We start from the raw sequence: 27,865 nt of genomic DNA, 5'->3' as shown, positions 1-27,865 counted from the left end.
ATGAACATAAGCATTGTTGCTTACTGGCTGATGAGCAAGAAAATGCTGCATTACAAAACTGCTTAACTCGGCATAAACAGTCATTGGAAAAATGTCATTCATATTAAAGGTTTACATATAAAGACAAAATATATAATGGAAAAAAAACTAAAAAAATTATCTGGTCCTTACAAACATCTTAAAGGAAGTAAATTTAACCTTTTGTGTACCAACACACATACCAGACCCCACATTGCCGTTATTTATTAAATAAATAAATAATACATCCCATGATCCACTAGTGTCCAGAAAAGACTCTATCAGCAATAGCTTGAGGTGATTGTATTCTGTGGGATGCACCGTTCTCATTAAGCCCACTGCTCTTAACAACATGGCTTTGATTCATTGGTGTTTGCAGAAATTCATGCACGCACAGCTGTAATAGAGTCAGTCAGATTGAGGTCTGAACTTTGACAGTTCCATTGAAACACTTGTTTCATTTTTAGACTGTCTGTTAATATTTATTGCGTTTAGAATCATTATTCCGTGAACACAACTGTTTAAACCCGACTTATTTAAGTCCTGTTCTGCTAGTGGAAAAGAGTCATTCTGCTGGCATCCCTTTTAAGTAGTCTTTATCCTGCGATGAACTTTAACATTTTACAAGAGTTATGTAAGGTCTGGAATGTAGCTCTTGGGTATTGTGCAATCTCTGAGAACATTGCATGACAAACTAATTTGCTTGGATGTCTATTCCTGGGAAAACTTTCTTAAATGTTTGTGAATAACTTTTCAAATGGTACTTGATATTACTGATGTTGTTTTGCAATGACAATTTATTGTATAAACCTTTATTCTCCAGAACACTGCCAAATGCCTTGTTTTTATTGAGATGGTTAAACTTGCTGATGGCCATTGAATCAAGTGAACTTTATTTGAAACATTTCGATGTCCTACACTCTATGGAAACATAAGTGTTTTTTTTTTTTTTTCAAACAGCGGTTGTGGTTAGATTGAAGTTTAAACTGGGTGGATAAACTACTGCAGTGTTTCAAAGACATTAGAAAAGTAAAGTACTATTTCTCCTCATGCATTTGTGTATGCAAAATACTTAACAAGTTAACAATGAAGAGGACACTACTTCAACAGCCACATATTTTTAAAGCCAAATTTTTAACCTCACTTTCAAACATATTTCCCTTTGAAATAAACTTGATTTCTATTTAGTGTGTACCTGGAAAGAAGTTGGTGCCACTGCCACATAATAACAATGTATTTGTTAATTTTATTTAATTGCTTCAGCAGAACTGTTCAGTAGAATCTATATTTCTATTCAGGTTGCTGTGCTTTCATTACTTTCTGGTATTGCCAAAGCTCCTTAATAATCCAAATCAGTATTCCTTCTTTTTAATAAGTACTTTTTGGGACACCACTCTAGTGAATTTGTTGGCACTCATTATACATCTGAACTGCTTTTGCAGCTGCATTTCATGCCTCAAAGGTCTGCAAGACCAGTCAATTGTTGACGTTTTTTGTTGTGTTAACCAAGTCATGAAACATGCCCTAATGCAAGCACAGAATTTCTGCGATATTTCTTCTGAACACAAACAACACTTGGGTTGAAACTATTTTACTGTTGTATAATATTTTAATGTCTGGCTATATAGTAGATATATATATAGCCAGACATTATATATATAGCCATTATCTGTTATACATCTGAATAATAGCAAAATGTGTTTGTGAGGCAAGGTAAAGTTTGTGTGAGGACATTATTTCCAAGCTTTATCTCATCTTCCTTTGCCCTGTAGTGTTTTCATTTTAAAAAAGGAGGGATCAGTGATAATGCAAACCATGTCCTACCTCCTGCTGCCAGCACTAACAGGGACTCTCCAGCCCTTTATCTGACTGAGTTCGGGGTCAGATACATCTATGAGCAACGGTAGGCGGGGGATCCATACACTCATCTCCAGCTGTGCGCTCAAAAAACTGTAGGTGAAGTTGAGTGTCACCCTTCTCTTTCCTCTCGTCTCTTTTCCATTGACAAACACATAATCGCAGCGCTCGGATACCTGAAAACAGAGAAAAAACAACACAAAAACAAATTGGCTTCAGACTATCTCTTTAACAAAAATAAAATCTATTTTGAACAAGGGGTTCATGCATTATCTTTATTTTGAAAATTAGGTGAATTCATAAAGCTTATTGTTTGGTATCAAAGAGGTTTCTCTCATATCTGTGTGTTCATTTTTGGACCATTGTTGTTGGCAAAACTTGTGAGGATCTGAACTTTTTGAGGTTTTCTGGTCAAAGTCACAGCTGAGAAATGAATCAGACTTCTTTCTTAATACAGGATATATCTTAAAGTCCTCTTACAAAAAAGTGTTTGCTCTTATATACATTAATTAGATTGCAGTAAGCATGTTCAATACTCATTTACTAATTTGAATTATTATTTCACTATTATCCCACTAACTATTTCACATATTAGTTTACTTCTTTTATTCATTTGGTTTACTTGGGTTGTTCAACACTGGGTGTGATTCATTGTATGTGCATTGAGTAAGTACTTTTTGCATGGGCGTGGGTGCATCATGTGTAGATGTGACATACATGTGTATGTGAAAAGCATTATTACATGGGCAAGTAGCTGGAATTTGATCCAACTGGACAGATGGATCCCTGCAAAGACACCAACCTGTTTTATCCAACTAGAGAACAAAATGCTCAGAACTAAATAATGACCAGCTGGATGAAGCACAAATCCAATGAGCTATCAAAGTTACTCAGATGAAGTTCCAACATGAAGAATGGTATATTCAGGACATTGCAAATATTGTCATTATAACATTCACATAACCTTTACAAGAACATTCTACATTTGCAATACAGGGCATTTTAAATGTTTTGATTTTTCCTCTCATTGTAATCTTTTTAATCTATAAACCCATCACAAACTTGATTGGCACAACTGTTAATTTCAGCACAAATCCTTAGTAGTGACAATCGCCTCTTTCTAACAAACCAGTCAAAAGAAAACTGTCATCCGTCTTTGCATATGAGTTGGCAGCTTTAACTCTCAAATGGTGCAAGATCATCCCATCTCTCTGAGGAACAAAACTGACAGCTTTGTGTCTGTCAGCTTCTCCTCCTCCTCACCTTCATTACCCCTTCCTTATTCTCTCCCACTCATCGACTTTTATTATCAGTAGAGTGAGCATTACCCAAACCTCACGCATGTTGAAACCTAAACAGTGATTAAAAGTAATATGAAAACTGTGGGGATATTTAAAACTTTAGAAATTATGTTTTATTAAGGCAAAGTCGAATAAAGGACATAAATAAAACTGCATATTTAGAGATTTCTAACTAGACCTAACTAGACCTATGCAAGAGCCACTGTACTGGTTCATATATTAAATAGATTTTTGTTATCCAAGTTGATCTTATCCTAACTGATATAAAAATAGTTCACAAAGCCTTAATGTAAGGTCATATTATGTGGAATTCCCTGCACAGTAATTACTATGCTACATATGGTTAAATTTCCAAGTACTTGTAAAACTCCTTCTTAAAGCTTCTGCAAGAGAAGTATGCTTTGAATGTATATTTTGCTCTTTTTGGGACTTAACAGTTTAAAGGCAGAGGTCATTGTCGTGGTGGAAAAGTGTTATGTCCTTCAATAAAATTGCATCACATGTTTGACCAGTAAAACCATAATGTGGATAATAATGGTTATAATTCAAAGGGGAAAAAGTGTTTCCCTTTCACCCTTGTAGCAGAACACTTAATCTGTTTACAATTTCATAAATCATCACCATAATGATTTTGAATTTGTACACGAAAATAATGACACTAAAATTTTACATCTTGTAGTTATTACCCACTTTATGTCGATGGATGAAATCACTTTGATTTTAAAAAAAGATGGATTATAATAGATATTATGAACCCAAAATTGTTTTCAATTTGTCCTTCAGAGTCTCCCTTCTTATTGTTTTTTTTAAGACTTAAAAAGAATAACACGATCAAGAGGCGGATAAAGAAGATTCACTTCTTTATCCGCCTCTTGATCGTATTAAGGTTTTCAAACCATTTTTAACAGGAAATCTCCAATTTTCCTCAGCTTTGTTATTGCACTCCAGATGCATTGGAATATTTTCCCTATTCAGGGCATTTTAGGTGATAGCTTTAAAGATTGAACAGAGATTGTGCCATATTCTGCAGTACATTAAAAAGTGAAACTCAGTTTCTCTCTACCTCTTATCAGTGGTAACACACACACACACACACACACCTGCACGCAAATCTGTGTCAGTTCACTGTGGACAATATTAAGTGTGTAGTCAGTCTTGTACCTTACCAATCATTACAATGGCATGAATGGATGAATGAATCAATGACTTTAAGATAACTGGCTAAAACTAAATTAAGGTTTTGATCAGCATGCCGTACAGCACAGGGCCATGTGTTGAGGGCAAATCTATATTAAAAATATCTCTGAGAACCCAGTGAGAATAAATTACATTTCACCCTATTTTTAAATTAGTACAACAAGAAGGGTTACCTCTGGAAAAGACATGCTTCTTGGTATAAAGTTCAGTTAAGTAGCCTCAAATAACAAACTGAGAATTATGAGGCGGTAGCTCCAGACTGAAGTTATTATTAAGCTTAGAAAAAAAAAATATTACTTATAAATTTATTCCGTGTCAGACGAGATCATCTTACTATTTCTAGTTAAAAGACACAAAAAATAATTATTTTTTTATCACTGTTGATTAAAAGCCAATGTCAAACATTGTCTTCCTGTGATTGGCTGGCATGTTTTTATAAACTATTTCACCAGTAAAACTTAGGCTTAATTAGCCTAGAGATTATCCGTGTCTTTTCTACACACTTGATGATCTATCACTAGAAAAGTATGAAATCCTCTGTTTACAACAAATAATTTCACAAAGTACATGTCATCTTGTGGTTTTTAAACATTCAACTTGTATGTTGAAATCTACATCAAGTCAACTTTATCACGACACACTTTTGGTTTTGATCAGATCATATTTTCTCTTTTATCAGTTATTAAACATTTGTTAAAATACTTCCCTTGACCCTTAAGATTCATGTTGTTTGATTTTTCTAGTCTTTGTTTTGTCAAAAATCCTTAAAAAAGTGATCAAAAACAATTGTTAACCTATCCGCAGAAGGAAGGTTTATGTTCAGAAAAGTTTATAGAAACACTTAAAAATGTATCAAAATTACAAATTTTCTCATTTATAATTTGGTTATTGTAGACTGAAGTGCTCCAAAATATTATTACTCTCAATTATTAAATCCAAATGACGGATAAAAATATCAAGGAGAACTCTTAATTGTTCAGGACATAGCTGTCACTAAAATTAATTGTGGGGTTTCTCAGAGTTTTGCTCTTGGCGCTGTCCTATTTTTTTATAGATGCTCTCTTTGGGCAATATCATAAAAGAAAAAAAGGTGTTTCTTGAAAACAAACATTTTGTTGTTGAGAAGATTATTTTTCTGCAGAAAACAGGTACGACTGGAGAGGTTTTTTTTTTCAATGTTAAATTATTTTATTAGCATTGTTTGAACATGCTAACTTAAGAATGAAAAGAAAAAAAACCTTTTACTTGTGACTATTAAAGAGTAACAGAAATAAGCATATTATGTATACATCTGGAGGGGAAAAACAGTAATACATTTGCATCAGTTTTACAATTTTCATGAAATTTACATTCAAGTCTGACTTCAGCTTTTCATAAGTTACATTGTGAAGAGCACTTGAAAGCCTTTAGTCTTCTTAAATACCACGTGCTCAATAAAGCAAAGGCCTGCTAGATTAACATAAAAATTTCAAAGGTTTTAAATATAGATGATAAAAGGGAAAAAAGGGAGACCACTTCCAAAGATAGAAGACACTCTATGAAGCATCTGTTTTTCCCTCTAAAGTTTGTGATTATGCCACAGTAAATACCAATCACTTTGTTTACTCCTACTGACCTCCAATGATGGGAAACACATTTTAATTTTATTTATAGGATAGATATTTTAGAAATATTACTCAAAAAATATTTATCCAAGTGTATTTACATAGGTTGGCATCTTTAAAGGATGTGCTCTGAAAAAATAACCAAAACAGAAGACTTCATGCAAAATCCACTTTTTAGAGCTTTATATCACATTATAATTTCATTTCCTCATCAAAAACATACCAGTAGCATTGCTTCGATTTATGATACAAAATCTAATTTTTCTGAAGTTTATATAGATATATACAGCCTTTTCATAATAACTTGAGGTAACATAGTTTCTCGATTGTGGTATAAAATGGCCCTAAAATGGCCTGAAAAATACATATCACCCTTTAAAAAAACATGGGTCATAGATTCTTAATCTAAAACTGTTAAATTGGATAATTGTCTTCTGCAGAAATAGAAAAAAAATCAAACACATACATAAAACTGTCTCAGATAAATTTCTAGACCAAATGTTTCTACTCTATAACTTCAGAAGTCTGTGCACTTTTTGAATTACTGAACGTCATTGATAATTTATTCACAAACTTCTTAGTGTCGGATATCTATTAATACACAGCATTAGCTTTAGTGCAAGACACCCCTGCAAGTGAGCTAAAGAGGATCCATTCTGGTTTAAAAAGAGAATTTACTCTCAAACTCTAAATAAAACAGTGATTGTCGGGATACAATAAGATCAAAAACTGTGTTATTTTGAGATTCCTTTGATATTAGTTTTAAAACACGGGGTGCTGCTTACTGCTCCCAAAAGCAAATGTGTGAGCTGTTGGAGCACCCGGTCCCTGGCCCACAAGGTCAACATCACAATATGTGGTATCATTTCGGTGGATAATGAAACCCTCTGAGAGATGTGCCCTGTCGCTACTCTTCTCTTTGATCATCTATACTACATATTTATTGCTATATATACATACGTATTTTGCCTCCAAGAAGCCAGACTATCCTGTAATCTTTCACAGTGCTTCTGGGCAAAAGTTTTGTAGGTTTTCTTGAAGGTCTTTCAAAGTTTTTTCTTGACTTGATCTGAGTTTCATTCATTTTGTGTTTGATCTTGATCAAGTAATAGTCAGCATACTGGTGGGTATAACATCTTTGCAGCTTTTTGACAGTGAGATCAAGTGACTTTTTTTAAACTGAGAAGGGGCATGATCTACTAAACCAAGACCAGCTGGCATAGAATACTTTGTGTCGCAAGTAAAGGTAAGTTTTGATGAATTTCTATGGGGAACAAGCAACCATAGTTTACAAATAAGTAAATAAATAAAAACAAACAACCGTCATGATTTGTGAAATTATTAAAAACGTTTTTGAGAAACAGAATATATTGTGACAACTCAAGTTAAACCAGTAGAATTGGTATATTCTTTCAATTAGTTTTCTGAAATTGTATGCAAATGATCTTTAAATTAGTCAGTAAAATTATGTTACTTTTATTTTGAAAGCAACCATTGTTTTTCTGCCAGTGAGTAGGCTCTGTTCTGGTAGACTGACTTTATTAAACATGCAAGTTGCCTTGGGAAATGCAAGCACACAAAATGTTGACAGAGAGTGCAAGTTTCACAGGACACATGCAGATAGTTTTATAGACATCAAAGCTATTGTTGTGCCTAGTTTGGAGAAAAGTTCAATGTTTCTAAGAACTACAATGAAGCTGACATTATCAGACTGGAGATTAAGAGAAACAAAATAACTTGACCAATCGCAGAATTTTGCTATTAAAAACTGCAAGGTTAAAGCTGCAGTATGTGAATTTTATAAACAGTACGCTTAATTATATATGAACATATTTTATAAATTATGTTCACATATGACTTTCTGAAATTTAATAGCCATTCAATATTAATCTAAGCACAGAGTGAACATTACAGATTCTGCATTGTGATGTAATTTCAGTGCATGTGGATGGTAGATACCAGAAATTTATGAATTGTTGTCGGGCAAACTGTTCGGAAATTTTCTGTCATAAGATATCTTAAAAATGGACTAAGGGCAACCACAGTGTTGCAGTTGAAAGCTGTTCCCTGGTTGCTAAGACAGAGTATTCAAGAATAAAACACCACCTGAACAAATAGAGATAAAAAATATTTTATACAACAAAGAATACATTTAAATAGTGTTTCCATTCCCATCATTGCTAAGAGGTTGCTACAAATTCCTCTTATTTACTTACCAGAAGCTGAAGAAAATGTCCAACATTTAGTATAAATGTGTTTTTGCAATTCAGTTTTTAACCTTCTATAGGTATTAGCTGAAAGATTAGCTTGTAAAAAAACCAAAAAAACAAAAACACTTGTGGCAATTTTTATGTACGAGTTGAAATACTGTAATACTTCAGTCTGATTGTGTAATCTGTAAGTCCTTATGATCGCTTTTGAAAAAAATTCCTTGGCTATAAACAAATCGCCTAAAAACAGGCAAGGTGAAACCAGAAGCTTCACGACACACTAACCTTGATAACCTGTTCGTCTGTTGATTTGCACTCCACTGACTCCGTAACATCTGACACAGCACCATCTGTCCCTACAGTGACCACCTTAACAGGAACAGCAACTGTGCGCCCATTGAGGACAGCCGTGTTCAGGATCTCAGTGTCCTGCAGAGAAACACAAGGGGAAACATTGGTAGACATTAGACAAGGTTCCATGAGCTGACTAAAGCAAAATAAATCAGGCAGTGTAGAGTGCCAATTGAGGCTACAGAAGAAAGAAAGTGACGACCACAAATCTGCTAAAAAAAGAAATTGTTACAATTTTCCCCTCTTTATATCCTTCCGTGTCAGCCAGGTATTAACTGTACTTTTTCTCTTCAAGTGTCCCCAGTTATGTAAACATTGTGCATCATCAGAAATCACAACCCAAAAAAAAAAAAACATATTCCCCATTTACATAGACCCTAATAAAATTATTTTTCTGGCAGATGTTATTTGTTTTTATCCAAAGTAACTTCTGCTTTTCTGTTGTAATAAAAATATCATCAGATTATGCTAGACATTTCAGATCGTAAATAATTTTTTTATACCATGAAGCACGTTTTTGTTTTTGTGCTCAAGCCTACCATACTGCCATTGAGCGGACCAATGGCTAAATCTAATTAAGAAGGAAATGGACCTCCAGATTCTTTGGTGTAACTCTTGGCTATATATGAAACATATGTTATAGTTTAGCTGTTTCAAAATGTGTTACAAATATTCCTTTCCATTCTTGTAAATATAATGTTTTAATATCTGAAAAATGGAACCCTTTTGTTCTCAAGCTGCAGCAAAAAAAGTACATTTGGTAGAATGTCTGAAAGAGAAGTTTTGTTTCAGTACATAAAGTCACAGACAAGAAACACTGGAAAAAAAAGCTGCAAGACTGTGCCCTTAAACTTAAAGACAACCTTTAAATGCCACGTATTTGAAGGTGCCATCTTCTGCAATTATAGTAAATAGTCACCATCTGAGACCCTTCACATGAAGTGCCCCTTTGAAACATGCTCAAGAAGCCCAGAAAATGGCAGGTAGCTGTCAGTGGTAATATTTACTTTCACAGAGATGGTATAAAGCAAAAAGGGTGTTTTTACTCCTTGCTTAAAGGTCTTTGGCACCAAGTAAAGATTATTTTTCTTTCCACCAATCGATTGAGAAGAAGTGTGAAAAATGGCAATGACATGTTGTGGACAGCTTGCTGACAGTACTTGTCTCACAGCTACACCCAAACAGAAAAATTGCTCAGTAAGCTGCTGTATTTACTGATTTTAAAATCGGCTCTATAAATGCTGGGCCTCTTGAAAAACATGAATACATACAGACTAAGAACGAGAAATATTGATGTGTAAATATGATATGTAAATAATAAATAATAAATACACACAGAACATACCTTTATTTGATTATTACCATCTTTTGGCACAATTTGTTGTAAATGATTCACCACTTTCAGATTTTAATACTTATGAAGCACTCACTACAAAATTTGAAGAAATTCATAAAAGAGATCCAAGCAAAAGAAGGTAACAGGAAACAGCCTTATCATAGAAAAGGACAGGGGGTATCTGGTTTACTTTCTCAAAACGAGCTTGCGCTTCTGCAGCAGGTTCCATCAAACCACCTTCGATTACTGCTATCATGCAGATACAAGAAGTCATGATCATCTGATGCATACAAGCATTCAATAATAAGTTCAGTGTTCTTTTTTAAAACATCTCAAAATGGTACCTAAACATATGTTACCTTTCTACTAATACAGTAAAATGATGCACGATATGTTTTAGAACGTACAACCAAACATTAAAGGAAAATTATTTCCTTTCGTAGATGGCTTAAGTGAAGTAGAAAAAGTTGCTTCTTTGCAGCTCTCCTGCAGCAACATCTCAAGTATAAAGAGAAAAAAATACATATAAAATAGAATGACAATGATATGTTCAAGTAAATTGCAGTCATTTAAAAGATATCACAAGATACACTCGAGAGTGAAAGGCCTTACAGAAGAGCGGGAAAAAGATAATGAGATCAATTAAGACAACGGCTGGTAATCCTTGTGCTCCCAGTGCTTTGTCTGTCAGAAGATTTGGTATAACAGTGGATCTTGCACATCATTAGCTCAAAGAAAGGCTATCAAGAGGCCTAGCTGTTTAAAAGGCAGAGGCGCACTTGTTTTCAGATTTTGCTTTGTTCACTCAGAGTGTTGCTTTTTGTTATCCTCAAACTGTTTCTATGGTAAAATGAATGTGATTTAAGGCTAAACTGAAAATAAAAAGCTTCCCATCTTACAATAAAAATGATTCGTTTTTTTCTTTTTCTTTTGTGAGGAAAAATAACAACTAACTATGTTTGGCTGCTTGTTCCTTTTGTGTTTACTGAATAAACCAGTATAATTATAAAACTGTGAAGAACAAAATGAGAACAAACAAAATCCCCTATAGGAATTCTCAAAAATACAAAACCTTTGCTCACAAATGATTTGTTTATTCCATCTGTAGGAAGTTTAAAAAATGTTAGTATTTCATGAATATATCAAAGGAAATAGTATTTCACATATAAGTACCGCTTTTAAAAACTGTATTTAAGATGTATATCATTTTCAAATCCATAACTTGTTGTTTATCACGGGAATTTTAAACCCAATGTGTGGATGTGTTTGGCCTTTTAACAGGAAAACACCATCTGTTCCAACTAGTGTGACTAACACAATGTGTGAGTGATTTTGCTGTTAAACCTAGATCAAAAAGAACCCAGTTTCTTTGTATATTTCAATTTTCATCATGTTTATGTAGGTTTTACAAAACAAATTTATTGCAATGAAAAGTTGGTAAAAGATATATCCAATGTTCCAAGCCTTAAAGTCCAGCGTAGTTGTAGTTTGTACTTAAACTGATTTTACTTCTACAGCTTGAACTTTGGGCCACAAATGGTGCACATTTGAAAAAAGAAAAAAGAAATACAGTGGAGTCTCTTAAATTGCAAATAAACAGATGTTTCATTTACAACAATAAATTTGTCATATTATGATGCCAGTTTGCAGGCTGCCAACTACTGAGTCAATTGATTTCTCCTCAGTATGGTCTCTTTTTGTGATGATGAGTAAAAAAATACTTTTGTGTTTTGTACAATTGTTTGGAGCTCTGACAGTTATGACAGATTATTATGACTTCAATCTGTGTGTTACAAAGGAAAAGGACATGAAGCAAAAGGACATAAAAAATAAAGAAATGGATAGAGAAGTAGCTAAATTAAAACAATTCACTAAAGACGAGCAGGTTAAAAAGTTGTTGCAAAAGCTTTTTTGAAGTTGTACCTTACAAAAGTGACACAACCAGTTATAGGCTTGGGAGGCAATTACTCATTTAATTTCACAAAGTTGGTTTGGACAAATTTATCCCTTAATAAATAAAGCCACCATTAGAAAAAAAGCAAAAAAACATTGCCTTCACCTTAGCTACCATGTCTGATTTTTCCAAGTTTTTTTATGATCTGAAACAAGTGCGTTTGACAAAAAGTAAAAGCAGAAGAAATTGCAAAGGGGCAAAAAGTTTTCACAGCATTGTAAGTAATCATCCTCAATGGGCTCTGTGTTCTGTGCCTCAACGTTTGAAGAAAAGTGTCTGCTTTTACCTAATGAGCCATTAGGACTGAAGCAACAGTCAAAAAAGGTCTTAATGAGCTCCAGCTACTGATGTGTAGATACCATACCACCAACATAAACAAACTTTATCCCAATGATGACATTAAGCAGTCTTTTTGTCTACATTTTTCGTGAATTTTAGGTTTGCGTAACATATGACGGGACAAAACAGGTATGTTTTAGTCAGAGAAGTCATCAACCTATTCGCTGTGGCTTCTCAATTCTCTTCTTGTGTTGCAGATATGTTACAAGCATATCTTATTCATGAATTCAATTTGAACACAACCAGTGATAAACATTCACATCTTCAAATGGCTTCATTATTTACTAATACAAACACATCTTCCACATACACCCACCCACTTATCTGTATGCACATGGAAACAAATTAACTTTAACACACACATGCATTGAAAATGGCCAGATTAAAAAACAAGCATGCCCCCCCCTCTCCTCATGCGACATCTTTTTTTTAACCACCTTTCATTGCACTGCAGAGCACAGGGCAAGAAAAAAAAGAGAAGAAAGACGATGAAAGACAGGAGAATCGATAAAAGGCCATTATGCTTCTGTGCAGCTGGGTACAAGGGTGGAGCGTGTGGGGGCTGATATGGTAGAGAATGAATCATGTGTTCGGGAGCAAACAACCTACAGACGTGCTGCTCAGAGGATCGTTACTGTATGTGAATGTGAGTGGGCTGAAGGACAAAATCTGCTCTTGTTATTCGCCTCAGAGCAATATTTCCATTAGTTCAGGTGACTTGCTGGCCATGGATGTCTGAGAGTGCTTTTGGATTTGTCACCTACTTGCAAAGTGTAGTGCTGGCCACTCATACATTTACAAATCCACTTAAGACAACGGTGAGGGTACAGTGCAAGCATATGACATCCTGACAATGTACCCTTCCGAATTATGCAAAAGAAGACATTACTGATTAGGCTGTAATGCAAAGACAGCTGTGAAAAACTACAACACATTCGCTCCTTATACAAAAACATTGCAACTAAAACTTTCTCGTAGATGTTTCCCACATGATGTGTCTTGAAGGGCAAATATCATATATTAGAGCTGGAAAGAACAAAAATGCTTAAAGTCTGAAAGGTAAATAAATAAGAAAATATTTTATTGTTCAAAGCACACGAGTCATTTTAAAATGCACTTTGCTGACACAAATGGAGTCTTTTTTAAATGGAGAGCAAATGTCACTGAATGTGGATGTAGTGTTGCTACACAAAGCCTGGAAAAGTATAAACATTTTTACTTAGGAAATTTCCTAGTATGGGTAAGAAAGGAAATAAAAATTTGTCCTGCCCTTCTTCCTATCCTTCCTAGTATCCCACTCTTTCTTCTTTGTCTCCTTCCTTCTCTCTCTAATTTCATTCATCGTTACTTCCTTTTTGGATCCCTAATAGCTTACCTAGTTCAGTCTTTCTTTGTGTCCCTTCTTCCCTCTTTCCTTACTTAATGTCCTTCTTGTGTGCTTCCTTCCCTCCATCTGTTAGTTTCTAGCTTTTTCCAGGTTCTATATGTATTACCTCAACACTGTAAAAAATTGCATAAATGCATTTATAAATAAATCACGTTAAAATGACCAACAACCATGAGTATGCCATTTTCTTACACCTTTGACTCTAGTGGGTGGTGCCTATCTCCAGCGAACGTTTCGGGCGAGAGGAGGGGTACACCCTGGGGTGCGAGAGGAGGAATACGCCAGTTCATGGCAGGGCAACACAGAGACAGACAGAACAAACGACCATGCACACACACTCACATCTAAGGATAATTTAGAGAAACCAATTAACTCCAAAAGTGATGTTTGTGAACTGTAGGTGGAAGCCTGAGTACCTGGAGAGAACCCATGCATGCACACACAGAACACGCAGAAAGACCCCGGCTGGGAATCAAACCCAAGACCTTGTTGCTACAAGGCAATAGTGCTACCAACTGCGCTACTGTGCAGCCCCCTGTTGTACATATAAACAGATTTTTTTTATCAAGTTTTTGTTTTAAGATTTCATGAAGGAAATATATAGAATTGAACGGCTGTTTACATACAGAAAATGGATGGTGTGTGCTTTTGTTTTTGTGAAAATGAATGCATAAAACAGGCTGATTTTCCTCACTCATAAAAAAGTATCTCTTCCAAAACACTTTTTGTGTCCCAGACCTATTAAACAATCAAAGACATATGTTTAAGGGAAAACACAAATCAAAACAGGGAACAAGGGACAATGCCATGCCACTGATGGCTTTCGTTTAAATCATCCTGAATAAAATAAAATATATACAGCTCACATATAGATTACAATTCACTGCACATTTTTTAAAATGAAAAAAACTTCCCATATTAGATTTATGTGCATTCAAAATCTTTCTCTACTACATGGGCAAGATAAGTTATGATTAATCCCACACATTTATTTGAATGGATAAGAGGACAAGAAAAGAGCTTCACCTAAATCTGGCTCATGAACTTAGCTTAACCCTGGCTTACAATTTATTATTCAGTGACTGAAAATATGCTTTTGACCCATGGAAATACCATAGCTATAACTATTCACTATCCAACTCAAGTGGAGAGTTGGCTCACATAAGCAACGTGTGTATAATTTCCAGTGTAAAACAAAAAAACATTTTTTGATAAGGATAGTCACACCTGTTATAACTCAAGTAATAAATATACAAGAAATCTAACAAAAGATAGATTCAATAGATTTTGTGCAGTAAAACTACAACCCATCTCCTATGTGGATAAGCTTGGATGTGATTTCGGCCCATTATTTAACACAAAATGTCTTAAAATACTGAAAGTTCTGATGACCTTCTTTGCACAGTGTGATCATTCTTTCTATAGTTCTTTTACAATTAAATTCAACTCAAGTCTATTTTCCTGCTGCAACATCCAGATTTGTTTCATCGTGAGATTCTTAAATAGAATATACCGGTATATTTTTCTTTTCCCTCTTTCAACAATTAGATAAAGTCTGTAAATACCACATGTTCCCAAATCTACACTTCATTGTTTATGAAGTGATATTCACCAACATTCCACCTCCAAATAAGGTGTATACAACCAGTCAAATTTGCCCTTTCTTCTGTCTGCACTGTTCTCCCAATATTTTACTAATTTGTTCAAATGATGTGCTGCAAAATAAATGTACTTGATTTTCTCTTTAGCAGTGTAGTTTTGTGAAGTGAGCTAGCATACAGGCCACCCTTGTGGATTATAAAACATTTAGCTGGTCTTTGACTCTCTGACGCCTTTTGTTATATATATATATTTATTTTTTATTATTATTATTCCTCTGTCAGGAATCTTAGCACCTGGTCGTGGATGGTTTATGGATAAATTATATAAAGTTATGTTCAGATTATGATGTATTGTTTAGCAACGACAAGTGACAAGCCCCTTTTCTTTACCCATCATCAAATATTTGTTGTCCAATACCTTGGTATCTATTTCTAAAAGCCATAAATCAGGATTAAACCCACCAACATTAACTGGCACTGACGGATAATAGGGTTGCTTATGTAAAATAACGTATTTAAGTGATTTTACTTGCTTTGTATACCTGTTCTGCAAGTTATTTTGAATGATTATCTCTTGTGCCATTCCATTTTATTATACATGACTTAAGTTATGGACTTATTTGTTTTGATTTATCTGCATGCATAGACATCTTGAGTTGTTAAATATATAGGGTGTGAATTGCACATCAACAGCTCAGTTAAAAATAAATGTACTGAGATACTTGTCTTTCCCCCTTCTCTGCACATTTCCTGTCTGACTGCTTGAGAGGAGCAGGGGAAAGTGGTTTTGCACAATGTAATATGTGGATGGTTATGGCTTGGGGAAAAAGGGACAGTAGTCAAATTATTTAGCATTCAGATGGTTCAATAAGAGATGAGATGCAGTAGGATGCAGATAGTTGAAATCATATTAGAGGTGAGGAACAGAAAGTAAAAATAAATCAGACTTTGTTGAAGATATAATCTTGCTAATTGTCCAGATTTACTTGTGATTCAAAAGGGCAAAATACACAAATACTTGTCCATTGCTTCTTTCTTCTTTTTTTTTTCTTTCAGGTGAACATGTTAATTGATGTTCTGTTATGGCACAGCATATGTAGCTGCAGTGTCAGCAAATCAACAGTTGGTGGCAGATTGGGGGCATTTTGCCATAATCACTTGGAGGAAATACCACTATTGATTTAAATGAGAGCCTGCAGTGATTTATACTCTCCTCATTAATTAGATATTGATTTATAACTTGTTTGCCTGGCAAATCGGTTGGGATTTGTTATTGTGTAATCTGAGCTCTAAATACATTTAAAGAGATTAAATATTAAGCCTCTGTTCTCTTCCAGTTCTATTCTCACTCAAACATTAGAAGGGAAAAATGCCAAAGCCATACATGATAAATCAGCTGTCCCTGGTAAAACCAGTCTGTATTCTGTGGACCTCTTTCCTGTTTCTTTAGGCTGTTTGTTTAGAATAAACCAGAGAGCTCTGTTGTTCTGGCCTCTGGCCCTTAGCTGACCAAATGAAAAACTCAAACAAGACTATCAGGGCGAGGGTAAGACTGAAGGAAGGTAAGCCAGTAACAAACACCTACAAACAAATCACAGAATGAACATCGGGTGTAAAAAACTGACTGACACGACCCCTGAGTGTGGAAAATGAAACATAGCAAATGTGTGCTGTTGATGTGCATCCGAGCAACTATCTTGCAAGAAATAAGGCTTAAAACGTCAAGGAGAGTTTATTTTCTTTGAAATAGAGAGATGATTGGTTTCCCAATGCATGCAAGTTGCAAGTAATCCAACCAGGAATAACATTTAAGCAACCTTCTAATCAGTCTTGTACCATTCAAGACCAGTATGGTTTTAAGACAAAATTTTCAAAGATCTTGTTGTAGTTTTGGATGAACTCTGGATTTTCATCACAAGATCAGTGAAGAACACAGATGCAACTTTTTATTGCAACTTAGTGTGAAACTCCAGGGTGCACTTAAATGCAACCAGAGACATTTTTTATTTGTGTCTACACAGTATGTGCAGAGGATGAAAAGATATGAGGGATGAAAACCTTTTCCACTACAAACATATGGATGTTTTTTTCTGTTTTTATAATATGCAGACAGAAAAACAGTTCTCCGCCTCCACTCATTATGCCTACAGCTAATGCTAAGTTAACTAATATTCAGCTGGATGTGTGTGCTCTTCAGAGTTTTGTTGTCTGGCTTTTACCTGCTTCACAAGTTTTACTGAATAAGTATAATATTGTTAGAGTCTGCTTACGTACAAGTTCCTAACTGAAAAAGATGGCTTAAATAGTGCAATGAGTTAGTTCAAGGTAAATGTTAGCTTTAGAATGGGGAGAATATCTTTAAACTTTTACAGTAACAGCTATAATAGAATGATTTCAGCAGTCCTCTTGAAAATGCTCTCAATAGTTTAGTCTTTGTCACAACGCCATAAATGTCTTGGTTTGCATTCGGTCTCAAGTTATTGCCTGGCCTTCACAATCTTGATTCCTCAGGTCTGCCAGTAGTGAGGTCTGCATGTGACTAATATAATTCAACCAAAAATAAGTGGTTAATCATAGTTATTTAATGACTGTAATTGTTCCATGTTTTTGTGATGTTGTTAGTCTAATCTTCTCAGTTTCTTACCCTTGCTCCCCACTCAGCTGTCATTTTGCTGATTGGTACTCACCTGGTTTCCATGTAATAGTCACATCTGCACAGTATTTCATCTCCTGGGCTTCTTTCCCTCACTGCTTTGATTTTACTGTTGCTCCAACTCAGCTCCAACTTAATGTGGACAAAAGGCTCACATGTTAATATTTATGGTAAATACTGTAAGAGTAAAGAATAAAACAGACTTACAGCTACCTGTGTAAATTAAACATATGAGGTTCCTCTTTCTTTACATTTCTTCTCCAAACAACAAGAACACAGCTGTTTATTAATTCTAAGTCCTAGTTTCCTCTGCATACTGCCATCTGCCAGGCGCCTGTATGCAGTAAGAAAAGAAAAAGCAGCTCAATTTGGCCTACATAAAATAACTCTAGAAGAACGTGCTTACATATGATCACAGAAAAGTTAACGCAGAGCTTTGTGTTAATGTCCTTCATTATAATACTGAGGGACAGTAAGCACAAGGCTAACGATATAAGGTTTGAAATAGAATTAGTTTCAGAAGCTATGAATAAAATGCTAATGATGTACTGTAAAGAGCTATGGGGGCCACACTGGCTGTCTCTTCTAATGAGAGAACAGAGAGGCACAGCGTGGCAAGAGGGGGATCAAAAATTCATGGGAGGATGCGGTAAAAAGTGGCACACACTCTGCTGGCAGGTCTTCCCACTGTCTTTTAAGATTGTAAATGAAAAGCTTTCATGGTTTCTCTCTCCATCTGCTGTATTAAATTCAGGTTGGAATTGATGTATTTTAGTGTTGCAGTTTTATTTCATTCTCTTTTAGATGTCAAAGGAAACACATTTTACTTAAAAAAAGAAAAAAACAAACAAACATTATTTGTTGTTATGATACAGAGCAGACATTTTAAAGGTAAACTGAAAGACCTTGTATTAATATGGTCATTTATCTGGACTTTCATACAGTACAGCATTGAGTTTGCTTTTTTTTTAAAAATCTTTTTGCATTTTTTTGCTCACTCCAGGTATTCCAGCTTCCTCCTACAAACCCCAAACACAACTATTAGGTTAATTTGTCTCACTAAATTTTCCTTAGGAGTTGGTGAGTATGTGCATGCATGTAATTTAGACATTTTTGCCACCTGGTGTTGATTTGTTAGATTAAATCTCCAAAAATAAACAATGTTTGTGGTGGAAACATCACCAATTATAATTATGTGACTTAGTTTAAAAGCACTATAAGTTTAGAACCAAAATAGACACAAAAAATACTCCACACCATAATAGCTGTAGAAAATGGATAGACTTACTGTTTTATGCTAAACATCTAGAATTGAGTAGGGAATTATAAGCATTCATTTTTAAGAATGATTCCAATCGAGATAAACCGAGACTCAAAACTAGAAATTGTCCCGCAGTAGAAAATTCCCAACAAAGACTTTATAAACATGCCAAACTGAAGATTGCCTTCTTCTCTGAAGTGCTTTACTTTTTTGTGTGTTTTTTCTGTCTGTGTGATCATTCTTGCACTTTCCCTTGTGGTGCCATTAACACAGTTGTCACAGTTTTCTCAGAGTGCAATTTTTAGGGCTGTCAAACTTAAACAACAAAGAAGAAAACTACAGATTCTGGATTTCACATTTAGCAGGCAGCTATAGTTATAGTGTGAATGCGTACTCGCCTCCATGGGAGTACAGGTCAGAAGGGATCACAGGGAGATGAAAGTTAGATTAAACACAGGTTTCTACCACATGTAGGCACAGACAAATACTGCAGAGTACCAGGAATGAAAGATGTGTCTACAAAGTTGAATGCTGATGTTAAATTTGAACTAATCAAACTGTTTATGTGAATTCGACTTAGCTTTCTTGTAGTGATTGCTTTGCTCTTAAAAAGCAGGAGTTACTGTGAAAGCACTTTTGCCCTTTAGTGGTGTAGTGCACTTGATGAATAATAAAACACTTGGTATTGATGTCATTTATCTTAGCACAAAAAGTAAAGATAAAAATCTGGTCTCTAACATAAAATAGTTTCCTGACATTTTTTCTAATGTTGCCTTACAAAACACATCTGTTGACATGCTGAGTTGTCTGCCTTTTACTTGTACTCAAAATGCTATTTTCTTCTAGCTCTGATGCATGCAGAGTTAACGCTGCAAACAATTGTTGAGTTTTAAGACTATGATTAATAAAACCCTGGACAGATGTTTCTCTTCAGAAATTAAATCATCATTTCAAAACTGTTGTTGTTTACTAAGATTATTTTTGTCTGATATATAATATTGTTTGATGATATGTATGCTCATTTTTTTTATAACACAATGGATTACAGCTGCAAATACACTTGTAATATGTACATTCATAAGAGCCTGTGGCACTACTTCAATCCCAATATAAAGATCCCATTGTAAACATCCAAGTTAGAAAACACAAACCTTGATTAGACAATTGAAATTGATAAAACTGAAAGTTCCCAGGTTTGATAAACTTTTCAGTGACTAACAACAAAGAATCAAACACTTAAAACTACTCTGATCTCATCTTTGCAGAGATTTGTCTTTCATTTGGGAATGAAAAAACAACTATACAACAGTTTATTGTATTTACATTTCATTATCAGAACATAATTAGTCTCATGATGCCACTTGCATATTTATCAACATTTAGAAGATAAAAATCCAATGTTAATTAACTTCTCAATCAGCAAGCTCTATACTGCTTTCCCCAGCAAACATATCAGAGTCACTGTTGTGTTAAAAATAACATGTATTGAAAAGACTGAATGGTGATGAAAGAACTGCAGTCACAGTGCCTAATACGCTCAGTTTTAGTTTTAACAAAGCAAAGTTTTCAGATAAAATGATATGGGGGGTAAAAGTGCCTCATTACCAAGTCCCTAATCACCTCTAAAAAGTGTTTATAAAAGTCAACTGAAAGAAGATAAATAAATACAAAACAGAGTTAAAAGTCTTCTTGAAGAAAGACTGTTTTCATGTCACATTTAGGGTTAATAAAGCTGGGCTAAAGGTCAGTGTCAAATTTATTTATATAGCATTTTTAAAAACAAGTTTAAAATTGCACCAAAGTGCTGTAGAAAAATGATAATAGAATAAGGTGATGAAAAGAGAAAGAGAAATAACACTATGTATATAAAGCATATTTATGCAGGTAGAATATGTAATAAAACATCACCACAGAAAGTAATGCTATGACATAATCATCAATCTAAAATCCCAATATTTGATATCTTGGGGTATCAAATACCTGAAATGATATAAACTTTTGTTTTGGTGATTTTTTTGTGTTAAAAAATCTATATATTTGGTTTTTGTTTTCCATCCAACAATTTGGGCCACTGCCCAGGTAAGCTTTTGTTAGAGTCAGGTAACAAAGTTTAAGGTGGTCTGAAATTGGCCACAAAGGAGCATAGAGTGTGCACAGGGGTGTCAAACTTGAGCAGCAAAGCTACTTCTTTCTTACCATGGCCAGTGGCACAATCCCGCCTAGGTCCTGCGGTGCTAGACGGATGAGGGTCTGCACCTCACTGGTCACTGTGCGGGTGAGTGGATATTCCACCTGCCATGTCACCTCCCTGCTCCCCTGAGTCACCATCAAGCCGTTCACCTCCAGATCTACCTGCAGAACCCGCTGGTAGCCCACTGCTTCAACTCTGTGGAAGACATGGAGAACAGAAATGAGGCACAGAGTGAATTCAGCTAAAAGAAAAGGAAATAAAGCAAAGAAAGACATGAAATAGTCATGGACCAGAGGAATAAGATGAGAAGGAGGAAGACTGTCTTTAAAATTGTAAACATGAATAAAGCAAAGGACAATGGAGGAAAAAAAAGGTGGATAAATTCAGAAGGAAGATGAGTAAGATTGTTCTTGTTAGAGGTAATTTTTTAAGACTAAAAAGAGTATGTGTACTTTATGAGACACGATCTATACCATTCTCTGATATTATGACAAAAACAGCATGTTTCCTCAAATTCAAATCTCTACATTCTGTTTTAAAGATAATCATCTCGTCATTGATATTCACTCTCAAATAAATCCAAAACCATCATGCTGTCAAAAAAATAGCAATCATCTTTTTCCAGGAGAGTATGGAACATCTTTCCTTGAGACCACCCGGGCCAAGAAAATCATTTTCTATTTGCTGTTGTAGATACAAACAATGGAGAAAAAAAATGAATGCAGAACAATATACTGCAACCATATTTGATTTGCTGAATGCTTTGTTTGATTCAGCCAATGCCTTTTCCGTAGGTGTCAATGTCAAAACTCGCGTACCTTCTCCAGCAGTGGCATGCAAACAATACCCGCTGTCTCAAAAATTACTATTCATACTTGGGGATCTTAAAATGGCACTCATACATTCAAAAGGCAGAAAAGACAACAACTCAAACCTATTGTATAATTTTCAAGAACAAAGGGGAAAATATATTCAAACTGTATTTTTCTTTTTACTATATTATGATCCTGAACAGTGCTTGGGCAATTTAGGGAACAACTAGAACAAACCTGGAGAGCGATCAAACTCAGCAAGAGGAGGGGATTATTTGGACAGAGATGAGATCCAAGCTTTTCATTAAACATATTTTGGGTAAGTCAGTATTTACGTCTCCCTCCAGCTCTCCCGTATGTTCACACTTGCGATGAGAGCCTCACTTCAAAGCGCATTTTATTTATTTATTTTTCAGGATGGGCTGTTAATAAATAGGGAAGAGTTGAACACTTACAGAAAGTGAAAATCAGTGTGGATGAGGAGGGCAGAAACAGCAATTCTGGGTCAGTCAGAGAAGCTTTACAGTTTCAGCTTTAAATGCTTTAAATAATTGGTGATACTGATGTGTTAAGAAACAGAAATAAAGAGTTTTGGTTCGAATGAACCAAGGGAAAAATTGGTGGGATTTTAGACATACTAAGGATTGTAAGACTTAGTTTTTTTGAGAGTTTTCAAGAGAGGTCATGCAATCATCACAATTCACAGTCAGTTTATGTACTGGCATAAATTCAAATATCTCTCTTAATCAAAGCCACTGTTTTTTTGAGTGCATTCAAAATGTAGTATATCATCTCGGCTCTAAGCTCTCCAGGGAGCATTACGGTACAACCCACAACAGGATACCAGTTCACAGTCATGTTTGGCTTCACCAGACCGTGAAAACTACAAGATGTTGGCATACATCACCGCTAAAAGGAAACCAGTGTTTTGACTTTTGGGGTTTGGATCTAGGACAGATATATTTCCAGAGAGAAGTTTACATACACTACATTTTGTGCATGAATTTCATATTATTTAGAGGGATAAACATGTTGGATAATGGATGGATGGATGGAAGGATGTTGTTTTTTTCAGGGTAGGTCAGTTATATAACCAGCTTCTTCAACAAATTTTACACATACAAATCTTTTAAATAACGATAACACATTTTTAATAGGATTGACCTAGGAAGTTTGGAATAAATATCAAACAGTTAATATTATTCTGTTCTCCACTTTCTTATGCCAGTTTTAAATTTATTTTTTAAAACACAGTCCTGCTGGAAATCCATGGGTTTAGTGACCTCACAGTTGATCTGAGGCAAATTAAACTGGAGTTAGTCTGACTTCAATACACCATTGATGGTGAAACGCCCCACAGCATGCTACTGCCACCACCTAAATTGGCAAATGTTACAGTGTTTTGAAAGCTTTGTCTAGATTTAAAATAAATATAAATCATTTATCATTTTCCAAAGCTAAATATTTAATTCAAAGCAATTGTTTTGCCATCTCCACTTCCATACTGTATTTTACATTTGATCTTGTGGCCCTAAGCACATTTCATTGCTTTATTATTTTGAAGTGTTTTTTTTTCTAAATATTTCAAAAGGAGACACAAAGTGGTGGTGTTCTGTCTATTTCCTGTTAATGCCAGACTTCATAGTCGATGATTACGTATTTGATTTCATGTGGCAGTTTAGATCAAAGTGTAGTGATTCGCTTACAACTGTGTTTCTACAGAACTGTTTTGGGAACAGTTAAAGACAGAGAGAAAAAAAAAAACAAGCATCTAGTTTTTGAAATGGCTTCCTCTTGAAAATTTGAGAGAAATTGTTAAATATTTAATGTTTGTTAGAAACCTGAAGAGTTTCAATAAAATTTAATAAATCTGCAAAGAAAATTGCTCTACTATTCAGCCAGAATGTAGTCAGAACCTTTCTGGTGGCTATAAAAGCGCACTTGCTTGAAGTGCAACTTATTAGAAGACTTTAAGCAAACATCAGGGTGCATGTCAAGGCTTAAGTGTGTATTTAAATTTGACAGTAGAGATTATACAAAATCTAGATCAAAATCAAATTTGCGAATCAATTTGTATTTATTTATATCTGACATTGATGCAACAGTGAGAAAACACTGTGCTCAATGAAGCACCTGGTAGATTATACGTTTTAGGCTGCTAGCAACAACTGGTTGACTAAACATCTTAAACCGCAGAATGGACAAATCCGTCACAATGAGATTGTTTATGTATTTGTGTACACATTTACACAGTTCTGCATGCATTGCATATGGACATTAATGGAACTACGGGTAGATATCATATAAAGAACAAGAAATAATATTGTTAAAAGTAAAAGTAAGAAAAATATCTCAACAAAAGCTATGAACTGAATTATATCCATCAAGTCGACCACTTTTTATAGATTCATTATATTTCTGAAGAAGAATTTTAGAGCAATACAAAGCTCCACTACTTTATACAGCTTGACCCCATGCTGAGCTCAGGAGTAATGACTGTAGTAATTTGCACTTTTAGTGTGCAATTACAGACAAATCAATTATCTGCAACAGGCATTCAAGCTTTACAATGAAGCTGCAAACAATAAGAGCTTTAGTGCTGAAGTCTACAATACATTATTGTCTCTCTCTCCTAAAATGTCTTCTTTCATATTAGGAGGCAATAATATGAGGCATTATAAAGTGAGGTTCGTTTTCAACCTCACTTTACCCTATCTTGCTGACCTGCAGTGAGTTGTTGCTCTCAATAGAGGGCAGTACACTCTCTTTGCTTCTCACTCCTCCGTCCTGAGAGGCGGGGATGATGAATGCTTGAAGCACATCGGCCGGAGAGGTCAGACTGCTTCTTTGGGTCTCATTAAAAAGATAACTGCTGTTTGCCCTGTTTTATGAGCAATTAAGATACTATTTCAAACACTTTCTTATGACTATGACCTTTGTTATCCCAATCAACTCATTAAGGAGTAACAGGAAGAAAGTGGCCAGTGAGGCAGATGATAAAAGTGGAAACAGAAACTGATAGAAAATCAAAAAGTCTGTGACGATTTCATGAGTGTCTGCACTCTCAAAAACAGGCAAATAGTAACAATGCCCTGATTTGACAACAGGTGTTGGGGGTAAAATGAGGTGGAAAATCGGTTATGACAATTTGAAAAGACTTTTAGGCTATGTCTATTTGTCATTTGTTGAGTAGGAAAGCACAAACAGACAAAGGTAAAAGAATCAGTTCAAAAGAAAAATACTCATGTTTTCAATTTTTTAGGATACATTTCAAACACCCTTGTCACAACAAAAGGGACTCTGGGTGAAAAGCAGCAGCACAGGAAAAAAAAAAGACAAATGAAATTCCTTTTTTCAAAAACAGAAAAATAAAAAGTGGAGCTAAGTAGCACATCAACCCAGTTAACCAGGAATTGATGTGGTTTTTTTTTTCTCTCTCTTTTCACTGTTAACACTTCTGTGGATATTTGGATGTCAGAAAGACAACATAAGAGAAAAAAGTTTGCCGTCTCTCCTGGAAACCCAAGAAGGAGGGCTCTGTTCAAGCTCTTCAGTGATTTGGTAAGAATTGATAACAATACATCAAAGGCATGAATCTGTTTCAAAAAAGTGAAATGACAGTGAATAATCACCAAGAGATAGACGGCAAATGTTTGTGTGAGTCTTTGTTTACTGGCATGCTTACAGTACTTTGTGAATGTATTTATGTGACAGACCAATGAAAATTGAAAAAAAACAAAAAAAACAAAAAGAAAAACAGAACACATGAAAAAATTATGTGCATTTGTGTTTACCCACATTTAACCTGAGGTCCACAAGTAAAATACGGTCCAAGCAGTTCCCTTAAGAAGCCATCTAAATAGTAATTAGGGTTCGCCTGTGCACTAATCTGTGCAAATACAGCTGAGGGCTTCAGAAGTTTGCTGGGGTACATTAGAGAACAACCAACTTCTCGAAGACCAAAGAGATCAGCAGACAAGTCAGAGATAGTGTTGTGAAAAGATCTGAAACAGGGTCAGGTTATAAAGCAATATTCCAGGCTTTGAACAGCTCACAGAAAACGGCTCAATCTATCGACTTAAAATGACAAGAGAATGGAACATCTGCAAACCTAGCAAGGCGTGGTCGTTCACTTAAAATGACAGCCTAAGGAAGGAGAGATTAATCACAGAAAAAGCGAAAATGTCAACTGTAACTCTGGAAGAGCTACACATATTTTTGAGGACAATATGTGGACACTATTGGTCTGTATTTAAAAATCTGGCTGTTATGGATGAGTCACAACAAGAAAGACATCAAAGACTAAATCCAAATTTGATGGTTATTTATATAACTATTTCTTGGCACTTAATTCTGAAAAATGACTAAATTAATTCACTGATAAATGAAACAAAAAGCATGATCAGTTCTCGAAAATGCATGTGTTGTTTCAGTATGTATTAAGTCTTCTGCAGTAACTTTTATGATTGTTCAAGAAGAACAAACATGGGATACGCAATGCACCCTGGTGAAAAATAAATTTGTCTTACTGGTATTTCAATGTTCAATAACATACAAACACAAAGTTGATCTAACAAAAGTCATCAGAACGCTTTAAATTAGACATTTTGAACCGTCATCATGCCATTAATAATGTGTTAAATATTTACATTTTTCAGGGGATTTGTAAGTGCCGCTCCTATCTTTGTATTTATAAGTGTACTCCTTTTAAAGGGCTACACAGTCACATTCTGTAGCTTTCACCTTACGGCTCACAGAAAACTGGGACACCTTTCCCCTTAAAAACAGTGAATGCAGATGCTCCCAGACGCACAAGATACTTTCTTCTAAAATATTGTTAAAATCATGTGCCCTTTCAGTTCACTTTCTGTTAGTCTAAACCTAATAAAACATTTTTTTTTTAAAATGTTGTAATACGACAATAGTTGAACAGGTACAAGGAACTGGAACACTTTTTCAAGGGATAAATTAAATAAATGGAATCTGCGATGGACAGTCGACCTGTCCAGGGTGTACCGCGCCTCTTGCCCGAAATGTCTCACTGGAGCAGCATCCTTCCTGGCCCCACTAGGGACAAAGGTGTAAGAGAATGGATGGATGGAATCTATTGCTTTAAAACAATTAGATCTTTTGTGAGGAATCATTTCTAGAGCAGATTCATCTACAAATTAAGTTTTTTTTTTTTTCTTGTTTGATGTGCTTTGAACAGGATGTTTGTATTTGTGACCCATTGTGCACAGTGGCCTGTGTGTTTACACTCCATATTTGAGCAAAAGTGGACCAGGACACCTGTGAGGAGAAGCATTCCAAGAAAGATGAGATCAACCTGCTGGCTAGAAAAAATAAAACATAAGCAGATGGAGAAATTGTGCGGACACGCAGTAGACACAGCTGTCTTGGCCATAATTGAATCCTGACGCGTGAGACCAGCAGTCATTCAAACAAAAAGGAGGTGTGATGACAGGCCGGATGAGCAACTCCTGCTGCCCATCTGTTCAGGCATAAAGAGGTACCTCCTGTGTTGATGTTGCCTGAATTAGCCACATGTTCTTTTTTCAAATTGAAATACAGGTGGAAAAACGTAGAATGCAGAGTTTGACGTTCTGTCACTTTATTTAGCAACCACGCCTCAAGCTGTTTGCGAGAACTGTCTGGAAAAACTCATCAGGAAGACTTTGTAGTCAGCAAATGAAAACAGAGAGCCTCTTTCTTTTGGACATGCTTTTGTGTTGTAGGTGTTAAATAAACCTCAGAAGCTATTTTTCTTCAAAGATGGAAGCAACATGGTTTTAT

At 35.2% G+C, this 27,865-nt stretch overlaps 1 protein-coding gene across 1 annotated transcript in view; it reads right to left on the bottom strand.

The window, feature by feature from the left end:
• LOC116725086 (transmembrane protein 132C) overlaps positions 1 to 27,865 on the bottom strand; it is a 214,607-nt gene that overhangs the window by 12,390 nt on the left and 174,352 nt on the right. The window contains exons 5-7 of the mRNA XM_032570984.1: positions 21,266 to 21,455; positions 8,473 to 8,616; positions 1,843 to 2,051 (exon numbers count right to left, since the gene is read on the bottom strand). Of these exons, the coding sequence (XP_032426875.1) occupies positions 1,843 to 2,051; positions 8,473 to 8,616; positions 21,266 to 21,455 (543 nt within the window). The remainder of the gene's footprint in view (positions 1 to 1,842; positions 2,052 to 8,472; positions 8,617 to 21,265; positions 21,456 to 27,865) is intronic.

This window comes from Xiphophorus hellerii, chromosome 8, assembly GCF_003331165.1.
Source record: "Xiphophorus hellerii strain 12219 chromosome 8, Xiphophorus_hellerii-4.1, whole genome shotgun sequence".
Taxonomy (NCBI): domain Eukaryota; kingdom Metazoa; phylum Chordata; class Actinopteri; order Cyprinodontiformes; family Poeciliidae; genus Xiphophorus; species Xiphophorus hellerii.
The sequence above is the reverse complement of the archived record's forward strand: the minus strand, read 5'-3'. Positions and strand labels throughout refer to the sequence as shown.